The sequence below is a fragment of the Solea solea genome, chromosome 21, assembly GCF_958295425.1.
Source record: "Solea solea chromosome 21, fSolSol10.1, whole genome shotgun sequence".
In the NCBI taxonomy this organism is placed as follows: Eukaryota; Metazoa; Chordata; class Actinopteri; order Pleuronectiformes; family Soleidae; genus Solea; species Solea solea.
This window is the reverse complement of record NC_081154.1, coordinates 10,621,470-10,635,796: the sequence shown is the minus strand read 5'-3', so window position 1 is coordinate 10,635,796 and position 14,327 is coordinate 10,621,470. Positions and strand designations below refer to the sequence as shown.

General features: G+C 42.1%; 1 protein-coding gene across 1 annotated transcript in view; it reads right to left on the bottom strand.

The window, feature by feature from the left end:
* ttyh2 (tweety family member 2) overlaps nucleotides 1–13,649 on the bottom strand; it is a 49,752-nt gene extending 36,103 nt beyond the window's left edge. Inside the window, exon 1 of the mRNA XM_058621192.1 lies at nucleotides 13,118–13,649. Within this exon, the coding sequence (XP_058477175.1) occupies nucleotides 13,118–13,240 (123 nt within the window). The 5' untranslated portion in view covers nucleotides 13,241–13,649. The remainder of the gene's footprint in view (nucleotides 1–13,117) is intronic.
* Nucleotides 13,650–14,327: the final 678 nt, after the last annotated feature.

The following is a 14,327-nucleotide window of genomic DNA, read 5'->3' as shown; positions in this document are numbered from 1 at the left end:
AAAACAGGTTATTTAGGCATGAGGCCAGTGTCTGTGTTTTGGTTCAGCTTCCATTCAACCAGTCCAACAGAAAGAGAGAACAATGTCACACATTAAACATGTTTCCTTCAATAAATGGCAACTGTTTGCATCATAATAAGACAATGATATTCAATAAAATATCACAATTCACACATCCCAGGTCTCTAGCTGGACAGCAGACACATCCATACATCTCTGCCTCTACCTCTCTCCCTTTCATTCCTCTTCCAGCCCCCGTTCCACCTTCTGCGAGAGATGTGACAAAAATAGCAGCAAGACTGTCCTAAAAGCCTTAAATGAATTCTGCAGCCATCTGTGAGCAGATGGGTTCATTCAAGCTCTGTTTTTTTCTTTCTTCCTTTCTTTTTTTTTAACCCCCCCTGCTTCCTTTTTTTTTTAGTTTGTCTTAAATCTTTATGGTGAAGAGCCATCTGTTCTCGCGCTATGATGTCATGTGTCCTCCAAGTCAAACTAGTGGGATTAAATACAAAAAAAAATGGAAGGATTACGCCAATGGTAAAGAGATTCAAAAAGCCTTAAAAGCAGCTGTTTGCAACATCAGACATACTCATCCTGTGCTAATTAAAGATAAAAAAAAAAAAACTATATGGCCTATAGTTTTACATTTTAAACTATCTGCACCACAAATCTCTCCATCTGTTGGGGGTAGAGTTCCCCGTCTTGTCCCATTTCACAGAGGCATGCCTTCCATTTGGAGGGCCACACGTCTGCTAATTAAAAGAAGAGAGGTTAAGAGGAAGTGTAATGGGCTGAGAGTCGCACGTCCTCGTCAACGACTCCATAATCTCTGGTGTCGTAATATGAGATAAACAGAAACGCGGCGCACACTGTGAAAGAGACGGGAGTGTAAATGTGTTCACTCAGAGACAGATAAATGGCGGCGTGCGCCAAGGTGAGATGAAGAGGCTCGCTCAGACGGCGAGGCGGGGTTCTGAGTGATGAGATGCTGGTGTTAAATTGATGTAATTGAGGTGAACACGGTAAATAAAATGGAGATGTGGGGGGGGGGGAGGGGATGGGTGGGAAAAAGAGGGGGGGTAAAAACTCTCACTGCTGAATGCACATGCACTGGGCCACCCAGCCGCTCTTATCGTCATGGTAACATTGCAGGTTAGTTTGTTGCCCTTGTGACAGGCTGAGAGGACGAGTGAAAGGGCGGATTTCCACAGCCTATTTAAATTAGGCAGCATGTGACCGGCCTGCCTAAACTGCTGTGCCTCTGTCTTGTGATTCCTCTGTGGCCAAGGCGATGCAGTGTGGCAGAGAGTTTTTTTAGACTCCTCCGAGTTCACATCCAACTTTGTTTTATGTTAGAATAGAGTTTGGGATTCTAGACCCCCTCCAATCCCATTGTATGATTTAAGAAACGACAAAAAGTGCTGAAAAAAATGCAAAAAAAAAAAAAGAGTCGCTACTTTTGAAGCAGCTATGGCCAAAACAACAGTATCCACTTTATTTCTGTCTTTCACTCTTAGTCTCCATTGCCCTCTTCTATTGTCAGGTGCAAAAATAATGGATACTAAATTATGCAGCATTCAAAGAACACACACACACACACACACACACACACACACACACAGAGGAGCAGCACATGCAGAAAGACACACGGCACCATCACTTGCTCCGTGCTCCAACCTTGGAATTAAGTTTAAAAACACCATTTATCTTTTAGCAACCAGCGTGTACACACATTTGCTCTTAAATAAAAACCCAGTTGCCAGCCCTGACTATCTAAATGCTTCCTAAATGAGGTCTCTCTCTCCATAAAAGCAGGATATGTTAACACCTCACATACCCATTCCAACTCACAAGGCTAATTGCTCTGTCCTCTTTGTTTGTTTCCTCCCAATGTCCCCACAGAACGAGGGCAGGGTGAGTGAAGGCCAGAAGCAAAAGACACAAGAAAGAAAGGAAGGACGATCTCGCAGCATGGAAAGGAGATTCCCAGAGAGGGAGCAATGGTGGAGCAAAAAAAGCAAAATAGTCAGAGAGGTTGACAGAATTATGGGGGAATATTGTAAGTGATTAATGGATTGAGAAAGCAGGATGGGGATGAGAGAGAACAAAAAAACAGGAAAGATAAAAAAAGACACCAAATGGCTGAAAGACAAAGTGAGTTTGCACGGGGAAGCTTTTGACGATACAAGGAAGACAAAGACAGAACCACGTAAACCACGTGTCGACCTCAGACTCTCAGTGCACGACCCACTTTCCCACTGTGGATGACTTCACCCTGAGGCTGGGACGCTGAGCGATGATGAAGCTTTTCTCATAAAGGCGAGCAAACCTAAGAAAAAAATAGCTCCTTAACTCCTTATATGGACATCCTGGGTGTGTGTGTGTGTGTTTATTAGGCTTTACAAAATGTGTTTTTCCGTGTTCTTATGTGATGTTGAGTCAAAGTTATGATTAATTCTACATCACATGTTTTTTTTAAAAACGGGAGTAGTGATATTTGCGCAGAGGTCACAAAATAGACACTTTCTCTTCTATTTTTGTTCATAAAAGCGATCCAAATTTTGCAAAAAAAAGGGACAAAAATACAATTTCATCAGATTGCCTATAGGTTATGCTGAAAAAAATATATATAAAACACTCTATTCTTCTAGAAAATAATCTATTTCAAGACAAGCTCTCATAGAAAAAAACAACAATGTTTTAAGTAGTATAAAAAACTACGACTGTCAAGAATATTTCTTGACAGTCGTTTCGACAGAGCGCTTAAAAGAATCGATACGACGTCACACCATTAAACGTGAAATACTTCATCTACTGATGGTTTTCGCACATCAGGCCTACTATATTGGACTGAATAGGGCTTCCTTATAATAGTCTGGGAAGTAGCGCACTAATGGGTTTTATAATAAAAGAAAAAAAAATGAGAAGGAAATAAACAGAGGAGACCTACACACACTAAGACAGGCACTTATAGCCCAACACCTGTCAAACAAAGGGAGGAGTGTAATGAGGCAGTAATAGCCTGGAGCAGAAATGACCCAGAGGGGACTGAGCTCGTCATTTACACTCCCTGAAGTCCCATCAGAGGTATGATGAAAGACAACAGCAGGGTGACAGCACAGATGTGGACTGTCGGGAAGAAACAGACATTGATGCTGCAGTGGCCTATTGCAAAGCATTCTGGGGAACAGAAGAGAGACACGGGCGAAGACAAAAGATACGATTTAAGTTAAGAAAAATAAAAAAATATAAGGTAACGTGAAAAAGCAGTGACGAATAAACCTCTGAACGCTCTCAAGACTACAAAGGGCAAAATCAATAACTGAGATGAATCTGTGCAGCGACCACAGCAAGATTGGTGTTTATTTCTCACCGCAATAAAGGAGCTGTGGGAGGTGCAATTCAGCAGTAAGCATAGATGTCTTTCTGTTTGTTTAAATTACACAGTTAATATGTTCCATTAAGAAGGTTGTACTTCTCAAGTCTTTGACTTCATTTGTTGTTTCATTATCTCGACAGAATTGTACAATCACCTTAATATCAAGCTTAAAGCAGTGAACGGTGAGGTGGGTTGCGACGTGCACGGCATTGAGCAAACACAAGCAGTTTGTGTCGTTAATGTGTTCCAATTCATTGGATTGTGCTTGGCGAAATGAAGCAATTTAAAAACGTTCACCCAGAGGAAGTTTTAGCACAGGTCGAGCTGAGGTCATAGGTCACAGAGGTCACATGAAAACAGAAAAAAAAAGAGCTTTCATTTATGCAGAAGCAGCTCAATCAGTACAGATGTGTCCAGATGTTTAAAGTCTTTGTCATGGTTTTTTGCAAATCCATCCATTACCGTAACTCCTAGACCGTTTGTGTCAGGGTGTGACCCCCGCCTTTCGCCTTATGTCAGCTGAGATTGGCACAGCACCCCCCCCCCGCGACCCTCATGTGGAGGATAGAGCAGTAGAAGACGGATGAATGAACACCAGAAAGCAGAAAACCATGGTTCACCAGCGTGTCAGCTTCTCAGTATCGTAATTCCTAAACGGTTAAATAACTGCCAGATATCAAAAGTGAAAACTTTCTTAAAAAAACTCAATACATCCAATCCATGCTACTCCATGCATGAATTGGTGTTATAAATACACATCCTTACATAATACTTTTGACCATTCAATTTGCTTTTCATGGCTCTTCGCCATAGAGAATGCATCAATAATGATTCGCTTTTCTGGGCACATGTACATTCCTACTGCATAAGTGCAAATATTCCATTTCCTCCCTGGAAGAAAACAAACTGATGGAGAGCCAAGAACACGACTCGTCTGTATTTCTCGCTTCACAGTTCAGCGACTTCAACTTCATTTCATCAGCGGGACGCTGGACAGAGATTTCTTGCAGGAAAACAACATTTTCCTCCAGAGAATCTGACCTAAATATACTCCAGCTGATGAGCACTGCATTGTTAAAAATGGGCTTTATTGAAGCAGACAGAAATATGGTGATGCGGAGTCTGTCAAGACAGTTGTACACTCGCAGCCGTCTAAGTGGCATATGCCTTATGCCTTATGCTCGATGTCTATTAAAATCAATTTCTAATACACATACTGTATAGTGGCCATGATTGAAATGTAAAGCACCCCCAGCGGTGACAGTGCATCTGCTAAGCAGGACTACGTCGCGTTCCACAAGTTCCGAGTGGCGCTAAAGGCACGCTAAGCCATGTGAAGGGGCTTCTCCAAGCACGGCTGCTCCACGGCAGGTGGCAGACAGCTGTGCGTAGGTGGAGGAAGTCTCCAGGCACGGCGTGCACGGTGAGCGTGTGTGTGAGAGGACAGTGACATTCCTTTCACATGATAGAGGTTAAATGCGAGTCAGACAAGAGAGAGAGAGAGAGGATAATGGAAGGAAATTCCACCCTAGAGGTCGAGACCTGGTGAGCAGCAGGAGCCTCTTCGCTAAGTAGATGTGTTTAGTCTTTCACTTCTAATTATTGTAATTCACTTGGCCTTTTCCTGAAACGGATATTCTTATTACCTCCTCTACAGGAGCCTTTTTTGTGCAGCAGAAGCAGAGGTATCATGCCTTACAGTCCTGTGTGAGTTCACTCGCTGAAACACATATTCATGGGCAAATATGGATTATTTGACATTATTTGTGAAATCAGCCTCCACATATCGGATTTTCACCGTCAAAGATCGATGGAGCAGTCCGGCCCCCGCCGTCGTCCTCCTCCACGCTGCTGCCTGTTACACTCTGACACACAGGTGTACGCCCCAGGCCTGGGGTGTTTCCAGCAGAGTGCACTCAGCTGGGCCTGCCCATGTTCACATGCAGCTGGGATGCCATTAAGTCACGGTAAAGTGACCCATGGGATATGAGTGAGACGCTGCACTGCCTTGTTCACCTCCATGTTTTTGCTAGTCTCTGGGCTTTCTCAGGTCAAGTCTCCACTCATTTCCTGTGGTTTTTTGGCTAAAAGAAATGTCCTTTTTTGACTTGTTCCTATAGTACATCTCTGTACCGCCCTCGTGATCTCTTTCTAGCATCTGTTCCTCTGTGCAGGCCATGCTTCTGGGACATCTTTGGAGTGCAATGAAGCTTGTTATCTCCCTGTTTTGGTGACGCCCTCTCTGAACCCATAGCCCAAACCTCTCCCTCGAGGGACGGTACACCCCGCCACAACAAAGGAAACCCAACCCCCACCTTCCATGAGGAGCAGATACTTCAATGTGCTTCCTGCTGGAGGGTAATGAGGGACATCTGCATGGATCCACTTGCCCCAGTTCACAGTAAGCTGGCACACTTGGCTGATGGCATTTTATTCGACCTGCAAAACCTTCCATCGCACTGGAGATCACTCACTAAAATGAGGAAACCAAGAAAAAGGCAGAAACCCACCAAGGACCACAAACCCCCGGCCACCAAGGATCGTCGCTCACTGCTGTCACATCCTGTTTAAATATTGTTAGTTCACCATGAGGTATGCACACACCGCCTTATTAGTTGCCATACCATCTAGCCAATCAGGTGATGCTAATCACTGGCTTTAAGCACTGTGGAGACAGATTGGGGGTAATGACCTTCTGGAGAGCCGGAGGGGACACGCATCTTTTGTGCATACGCATGACACAAACGAGGATTAAGTAGACGGCCGAGTAGTAAAATAAATAAATAAAAAGAAGAGACTTTATCACTGTTATACAGGCTGAGTCGACATGAATCACTGCTTCAACGGTGAGATAATCATTCAGAAAAAGGGAGAGGCTGAGGTAGGACAAGGAGCACGGAGATGAGAAATGGCAGACTTTCTGCAGGAAAAGTGAATTGGATGTGGTAAATTACCACTGCAATCAAAAAAAACAACCCAGTATATGAATTTAGTTGTGAATTTAGCCATAATAAACGACATTTTATTGAGTGCTAGAATAGAATACTTAGGGGTCACGTATGTGCTTTTACTTTTTAACAGGAAAACGACTGTTTGTGTTTGTGACACTTTCCACCGTGTATTTTTGCTGGGAGACTGGCGCGGCTTATGAAAAATAGATAAGACGTCTACTCCGAATACGAGATGTGCGACTCGCACGCGAGAGACACACGTGGGCCAGTGTGCACGGTCTCATTAGTGAGCACGTGCCTCTATGAAAACTGCACACAGATTAAATGTAAAACCTCGTGTTTAGATGAGGTGATTCACAAAATGCAATCAGATACTCAGACCATAGAATCATAGCTATTAGTAAATATAGATAAGTATAATGAGGACATAATAACAGTGAGTGAATGCACAAATCTAAGGACAAAATGCATTTTATCCTCACAACATCACACAATTCCTCTTCCACACGAGTGGTTGCAACACAACAGCGTGCCCATTCACTCGGCCATGAAGAGGTCGAACAACAGCAAATAAAGAGGACACAGTGAAGGAAATGTTGATGAACAAAGAGGAAGAAGCAGAAACACGGGGGAAATGAAGACAACAGAAACAAACAGAGAGGTCTTGGAGGAGGAGACTGTCTGATGCACTCGGGTGGAACATTGTTCCCACAGAATCTCTGTGAGAAAAGCCACTCGAGCAGAAAGAGTGAGTGTGTTAAGAGTGCGCGTGTTTGCTGCTGTAATTGAACAGTAAGACCGTAGCTTGTTCATTTATGTCGTGACATTCTCGGCCCGCGGTAAGAGCAAGATAAAAGCTCTCGAAAGAAACTTGTCTGAGCTGGACGTTCAAGTGACTACGGGCGAGATGGGAAAAGAGAGTGCGGCGCACTCAAGGACAAATTGTGCGGCTGTAAAAAACGATCAACTTGTGCTTATGGTAATTAAATTTAATGTAACAGTGAACATTTGGTGTTATATTGCTTTCCTATAAGACGCACTTTCGTAAGACTTGATTTGTCTGTCAAAGAAACAAAGAAAGAAAGGTGGTAGCAGTGTCCAGGTAGTGACGGTGGAGGAACTGAAGAGCCATGGAACCCTATCCAGCCAAAGAAAAAGAGCACCTTAGTAGACAGCGAAAGAAAACTTAAATGATGGCTAAAATTACAGACTCAAGCTTTAACAATAGCCTTCCTGGCAGGCTGGCACCAGAGAGCATTACAATAATAGCTGGGGACCATTTAATTGATACATTAGAGCTTTTTAATTTAATTTGTGCAAAAATGAAAGAAAACAACATGGCAACTTGTTGGCTGCGAGTAGTGACTTCCTGGGGTCTGCAGAAAGACTGCCCAGTCTTCAGGTTATATATATATATATATATATATGTATATATATATATATATATATATATATATATAAATATATATATATATATATATATATATATATATATAAATATATATATATATATATATATATACATACAATATAGAGTAATATATACAAACACTGGGTGGTATCCATCCACTCATCCAGCACCAATCAAGAGAGCATAAAAAATGATGTACCACTCCTAACAGACCAACACTAACACTATTTATTAAACTCAGAGCCAAGGATTCTCTCCCAACAGCATCTCAGTTCATTACCACATAAACAAAAAAGATCCTAATTTCCAATTCTTTTACTGAAATTGGCCCGGATAAGAGCAATAACACTGTCTGCTGGCTCACAATCCAAAATACTGAAGCCCACAATATAAACATACCACGGTTAAATCAAAAAGATGCAGAGATGTTCACTAATCAGAGACTCGGAGAATAACAGTGCTTGTAATTACCAGCAGTAAAACACTGTAACTCTGGCTGATTGTGTGTTCTCTGAGTCTCCTGGCAGGACGGGTGAGATAAAGCAGCGCATCTGGTGAAGGCAGTGTCCGGTACAAACATGTTTGGGTGACAAAGCAGGAAATGGGAAGGGAAGTCAGATGGACCAGGACCTGCTGACCTACACATGATGTCTGGCTCAGTACACTCATCCAAAGAATCACACAACACGAGGACGATTAACACAAAGCCGTGGGATTTTTTTTATTATTTTGAGTTTTGAGCTTCTTGCGTCATCCTGCAGGCCTCAGAACACGGACACAGGAAGCAGTGAAGTGTTTTTCCACAATGGCACAGAGATCTCTGAAGAGGACTCGGTGATCATTCACGTTCCCATAAAGAAATCGTCAACATCAGGCTCTTTTTCATCATGCCTGAGTCCTGCAGACAGTTCAGCAATCATGTCCATGGCCACGGGAACTGAGAATTATCCTTGATTTGAAGCACGACGATACAGAAGAATGGCATATTTATGGTCTGAAGGAATAAATTAGAAGTGTGGTCAGATGATTGAGCTGATGGGCATTCCTTTACAGACAACAGCAGAGTCTGACAGAGAGTGAGAAAGCTGCTGCTGCTGCTGCTGCTACCACCAACACACACACACACACAAAGCACAGAGAAAGATCCTGACCCCTCACATTCCATCACAGTCAATGGCCCAAAGCTAACAGAAGAATTCACCAGGACATGTAGCCAATTACAGATCCACTGACGAGGCATGTGGCCTGCACTGAAGGCGTGGCACAGCTGTGCAAAAGTCCTCTCAGCAGCAACCATCTAAACATTTATTTAGTAAACCATGGATGCCCCGCATATCTATTACTACTGTTTAACTAACTGAAATATTGTTAAAATATAACCATTACATAATATTAACTGTGTGGAGTTGGCATGTACATTCTCCCCACGTGTGCATGGGTTTTCCCCGGGTACTCCGGCTTCCTCCCACAGTCAAACAACATGTAGATTAGATTAGATTAGGTTAATTTGACACTCTAAATCGACTGTAGGTGTGATTGTGAGAGTGAACGGTTGTTCATTTTTTTACGTTGCCAATGGCGACCTGTCCAGGGTGTACCCCACCTTTTCCCTATATCAGCTGAGATTAGATCCAGCAACCCGTGGTAGACGATGACTAAATGAGTGAGTTAATGATCAGGAAAAAACACCTAAGCCTCAAAATGTCCATCTGGACTTTTTTTTTTGCTTATTTTACCCATAAAAGTGTCAGAAAATGAACAATTTACTGCTTGTGAATTGAGTGTATCAACAGTTTAAAACGAAGAAAAACAAAAAAGTAATAGTTTTACTTACATTTTTGAGCAGTGTGACTGGCGATGCGCTCGGTGTTAAAGGTGTTATTCAGTTTATTTATGTGTCATTTGTTATTTGAAGGTTGTAGTTTAACAGGAAACAAGACAAAAAAATGGCCAAAAATATGAGTGCAACATAAAGCCACTATGGCTCCTACAAAAGGCTGCTATACTTTAGCCATGTTAATGTTACATCCCTTAACAACTCAAGCATAATTCACAAAATAACAAGTGTGCAACTTAGTACAGTACATCTGGTGGAAATGAATCACTGGTTATCCCAGTTCCTTATTCCAGGGTTGCATACTGTGTCATTGGCACATTATTACTGCCAATGACACAGTCAAAACAGGGGGCGGTGATCAGAATCAAGCTTGAGAGCCCAAAAAGGAAGGAAATGTAACAGCGTAAATAGCACTCACATCAGCCTGAAAATGTGTCATCAGCTTTGGTCCATTACAGAAAATTGTTCCACTAAATGGAAGGCTTGATGTTCTGTATGTGATGTGTGATGGGGGAGGGGGGGAGTCAGAGATGAGGAGGTGACAAAATATAAGGCTACAGACAAACAGAGAGAGCTTGGTGTTGGTGGTGGTGATTTTACATGATTACACAAAAAAAAATTGAAATTCATCAAATGATGTGCAGGAATTAACATACTTAAACTAATGAAAACCAACTGCTTTGCACCTAATTCCACTAAAAACTCATAAGTATGAACAACAAGAGAGAACCACTGGTAGGTTAACAGCTATATTGTTGATTCAGGGCTTGGTAGTGACCAAAAATGAGCAAAAATAAATAGAATAGAATAGAATAGAAGCTCCCTCACTGACCAAGTAACTTACATATTACTTTATATCACAGAAAGTATACTTCGCTACTTCGACTACTTTGTAACACATAGTTGTGTAACTTTGGTTTTGGCTGTGCTTAGGGCATCCACTGTAACTGACGGCAGAATAATTATACATTCATAGTGTTCGATGTGTTCGCAAGAAGGTCATTAGTCACCCAACAGTTGATCACCACCTACTCTGAAGCTGTTGTGTGAGCAGTCCTGGCACCGCCTGTGAAGTTACACTCCCACGGGTGAAACATCAAACATCCTGCATGCACATACATGCAATGTTGTAATGCAAGTACAAATACTTTGTTACAGTATTTAAGTACAAAATTCACATATCTGTACTTAACTTTGTTAGTTATAATTCTAGCAACTTTTACTTTTACCCCACTACATTTCCTCTAACTATCTTTGTTACTCGTTACTACCAAATAAAATCAGAATAAGAAGAGTTGGTTATGGTCTGTATTTATATAGAGCTTTTCGAGCCTTGATAAACTGCTTTAAACTACAGATTTGCCATTCACCCATTCACACGCTGCAACATGGGGTTAAGTGTCTTGCTCAAGGACACATATAGACTAGAAGAGCCAGGAACTGAACCCACAGCCTTCCAGGTGAAAGACAACTTGCCCAACCACTGACCTTCCATCGCTCAATCCTAAGTCCTCACTTTTTACTTCTAAGTACATTTTGTATCAGAAAATGACTTTACTGAAGTTCAGCGAATGTCATATACTCTAAGTTTTTTTACTAAAGTAACATTCTAAAAAGTGACTTCTACCAAAGTCATTTTCTGGTAAGATACTTATGCTTTTACTCAAGTATCCCTTAGGTACTTTATACATGTCTGTCTCTCCACAGAAAATGTCACCAAGACCACTTTAAAGGTTAAAGGTAATTTGCAAGGCCTATGATCCACATTAAGTGATTCTCAACTGGTGGGTCGCGACCCAAAAGTGGGTCCCAGACTCATTCTGGGTGGGTCACGGAAAGCTGGTTGAAAACGAATAAATAATAATCAATGTGCATGAGATGTTGAACGTGTCCTTTATGTCATCGCTGTGGCTCCTTGTTATGAACCAGTCGACTAGACTCCTCGCGCACACACACGTACCATTAAGTCAACATATCTGACATATCCTCACTTCCTTTTGTCCTGGCCTTCAGAATAAGAGCCACTGACTGTGGCCATAACCACGTCCTGTACACACACAGGCAATAGAAACAACTTGCGATTGATTAAGTTCACTTTATGTTTGTGTCGATGTTCGGGGATAAAATGGCGAAGCAAAAGCATGACCCACATTATACAAAATGTAGATTTTCATACATTGAGGATAAAAAAAAGGACAGGTATGTAGTGAAGCGCTGCACACGAGAGCATGAGACCATCCAAACTGAGGCGCCATTTAGAAACAAAACATCCCGCATGTACAGACAAGCCGGTGGAGTTTTGGCAAAGACGACTCCAGGAGCTGAGGACATCACAAAAGGGTCTGATAGCGTCTTGCACCAAACAAGAACACGCTCTCCAGCGTCTAACATCGAAGCTCTATGAATCCTGAAGGCCAAGAAACCCCACACATTAGCCAAAGAGATTATTTTACCTACCACAATGGACAATGGTATAGAGATGACACACAGGCAATGTGTTTTCAAATTCTATTTTTGAAAAAGAAAATATACATCTTTTGTTTTGAATGCTAAAAAAGTGGGACTTCATGACTATGGGGAAATGTGGGTTCCAGGGTGAGACGAGTTGAGGAACCCTGTTCTAAAGCACCATCAACAACCCAAGTTTAAAGCATTTTTTGAAGTTGCTCTTAACAAACAGATGTACAGATCATAGTAGCTTGAGAAATACAGTGACAGTGCAGCTAGAGAAGATGTGAGTTTCTTGTTTATGTGGTGATAGGAGAGTTGGGGGCTGGAACCCCCCAAACAGGGAAAGAATGGCTTCAGCAGATTCCACGAGCAACATCTGAGATCTCTGTTCAGAACAGATAAGATACTGCCAGAACCCTCAGGCTCTCAGGACCAGAGCTTGGAGGAAACTCAAGACCACTTAAGTGGGGATTTTTTTTCCCCCCAATAAACTGTGCTTTAAAATAGAAATATTTTAGGAAAACAGGTTAAAATGTCACGTATTTTGTGTGACTAAGCCTTGCACTTGAACAATAGCCTGACCCTGGCTTTCTTAAACCAGGAATGGAACCCTGATCACAACAACAAAGCTGATGCTGCCTGATGACTTTTGCACAGTCCTGTGTATTCAGTCTTAATTTTGTGTATTGACTCTTTTCTGCATGTTCTTGTAGAGTAATTGCTAATAATTTAATCTGACCTAATTTTAATTTGCTGATGCGTATTTTTTTCTTGTTACTTTGCTTGTTGTACACCAAAGCAAATCCATTTTATTAATTCTGGTATATGGCATGGCTTAAGTGAATTGGAGTACATTCAGACATCATGGGCCACTTTTGCCTTAGAGACCTTAAAAAACCTTTCTATGTTAATAAACTTGACAATAAAACTGATTTTGATGTGGCCTCAGTGCAGATAACACAAGATATAATGGCAAAAAGTCAAATACAGGATTAAATTCTCCACATGGCTCCCCACACACACACACTGTATGACCCCCTCTAGGGTGTTTAGTGGCTGAGCTCCATGTCCCATCTTCCTCTACTGACCTGCTGGTAGTTCTCGTCCTCGGGCTGGAAGCTGTTGTCAATGGGCTGAAACCTCAGGTTGATATGAGGGAAATTATGAAGCCAGTAAGTCCACCAAGGCGCAATGTAGTCCACCCGAGACATCCCTGCCCCGAGAACACGCAAAGTTAGGCTGCAGCCTAAATTAGCCTCTCTTTACAACAGCGAAGATCCTAATCCAGTCTCATCTCATACAAAGACTGTGATAAAAGCATGGATGTGTTAAAAAAAACACAAAAAAAACACACACTCAGCGACGCATGAGACCAAGCACACACCAAGTCCCGTGGAGACACTACGCGCTGAATCTAAAGTGGAATCCGACACAAGCGGGGTTTCTTATCAAAGGAGAAATAATCACGGTGAGCCCATGTCTCCCGATCCGTGCGTGGACCCGCCGCTACTGTCCGACAGACATCTGCTCCAAGCGCACAGCACACTCAACAGTGAGCGGGGACGCGCTCTGGTCAAAGGCTTGGGGCATGAGGAGACACGGGAGCGTGCAAAGACGCCACGCTAATAAAGAGACTGAAGACACAGCTCCTATTTTATTTAATTTTTTGTATGAGGTGACTCTTCGTTACAGACACACTTTAATTGAACCCTTTTGTCATTTCCATCTTGTTTAACTGTCATTTTGTCGGCCTTTGTGCCAAATTAGCTACTGTGTTGCCACCTAGTGGTTAAGGGATGCAATTACAAATTTCACCACTTTTAACCCTTGTAGCTAAAGCACACGATTAGGTGAGGATTAAACCTGTTTTATTGGCGTGTCATTTGTACCACACAATATAAAGAGGCTTGAGACAAATCAAATGAAGACAAATGTGAATATTACCATTATTGATGTACCATTAATTTAAATTGATATGAAATGTACACCCTTGAAACAACTTTGCAGTATCCCCATTGAAAATGTATTGCAAGTCCCATTACTTCAGTCATTAGGGCAAAGTGGATGTGACGAAAGAGTGACTTCAACATGGGTTACATAGAGTTCAATTAACTATCAGAACATCCCAAATTAACAGTCATGGCAGTAAATTAAGGCAGCAGTTTGCCCTGCAACACAACTAATGGTCAGCTCGTTATCAGGCTTCTGCCATTCATTTGAATCAGGCGTGTTGTAACAGAGCAACATCTAAAACATAGGATTGGGAGACACTGCATTTAGGGTGAAGGCATGAAAGAC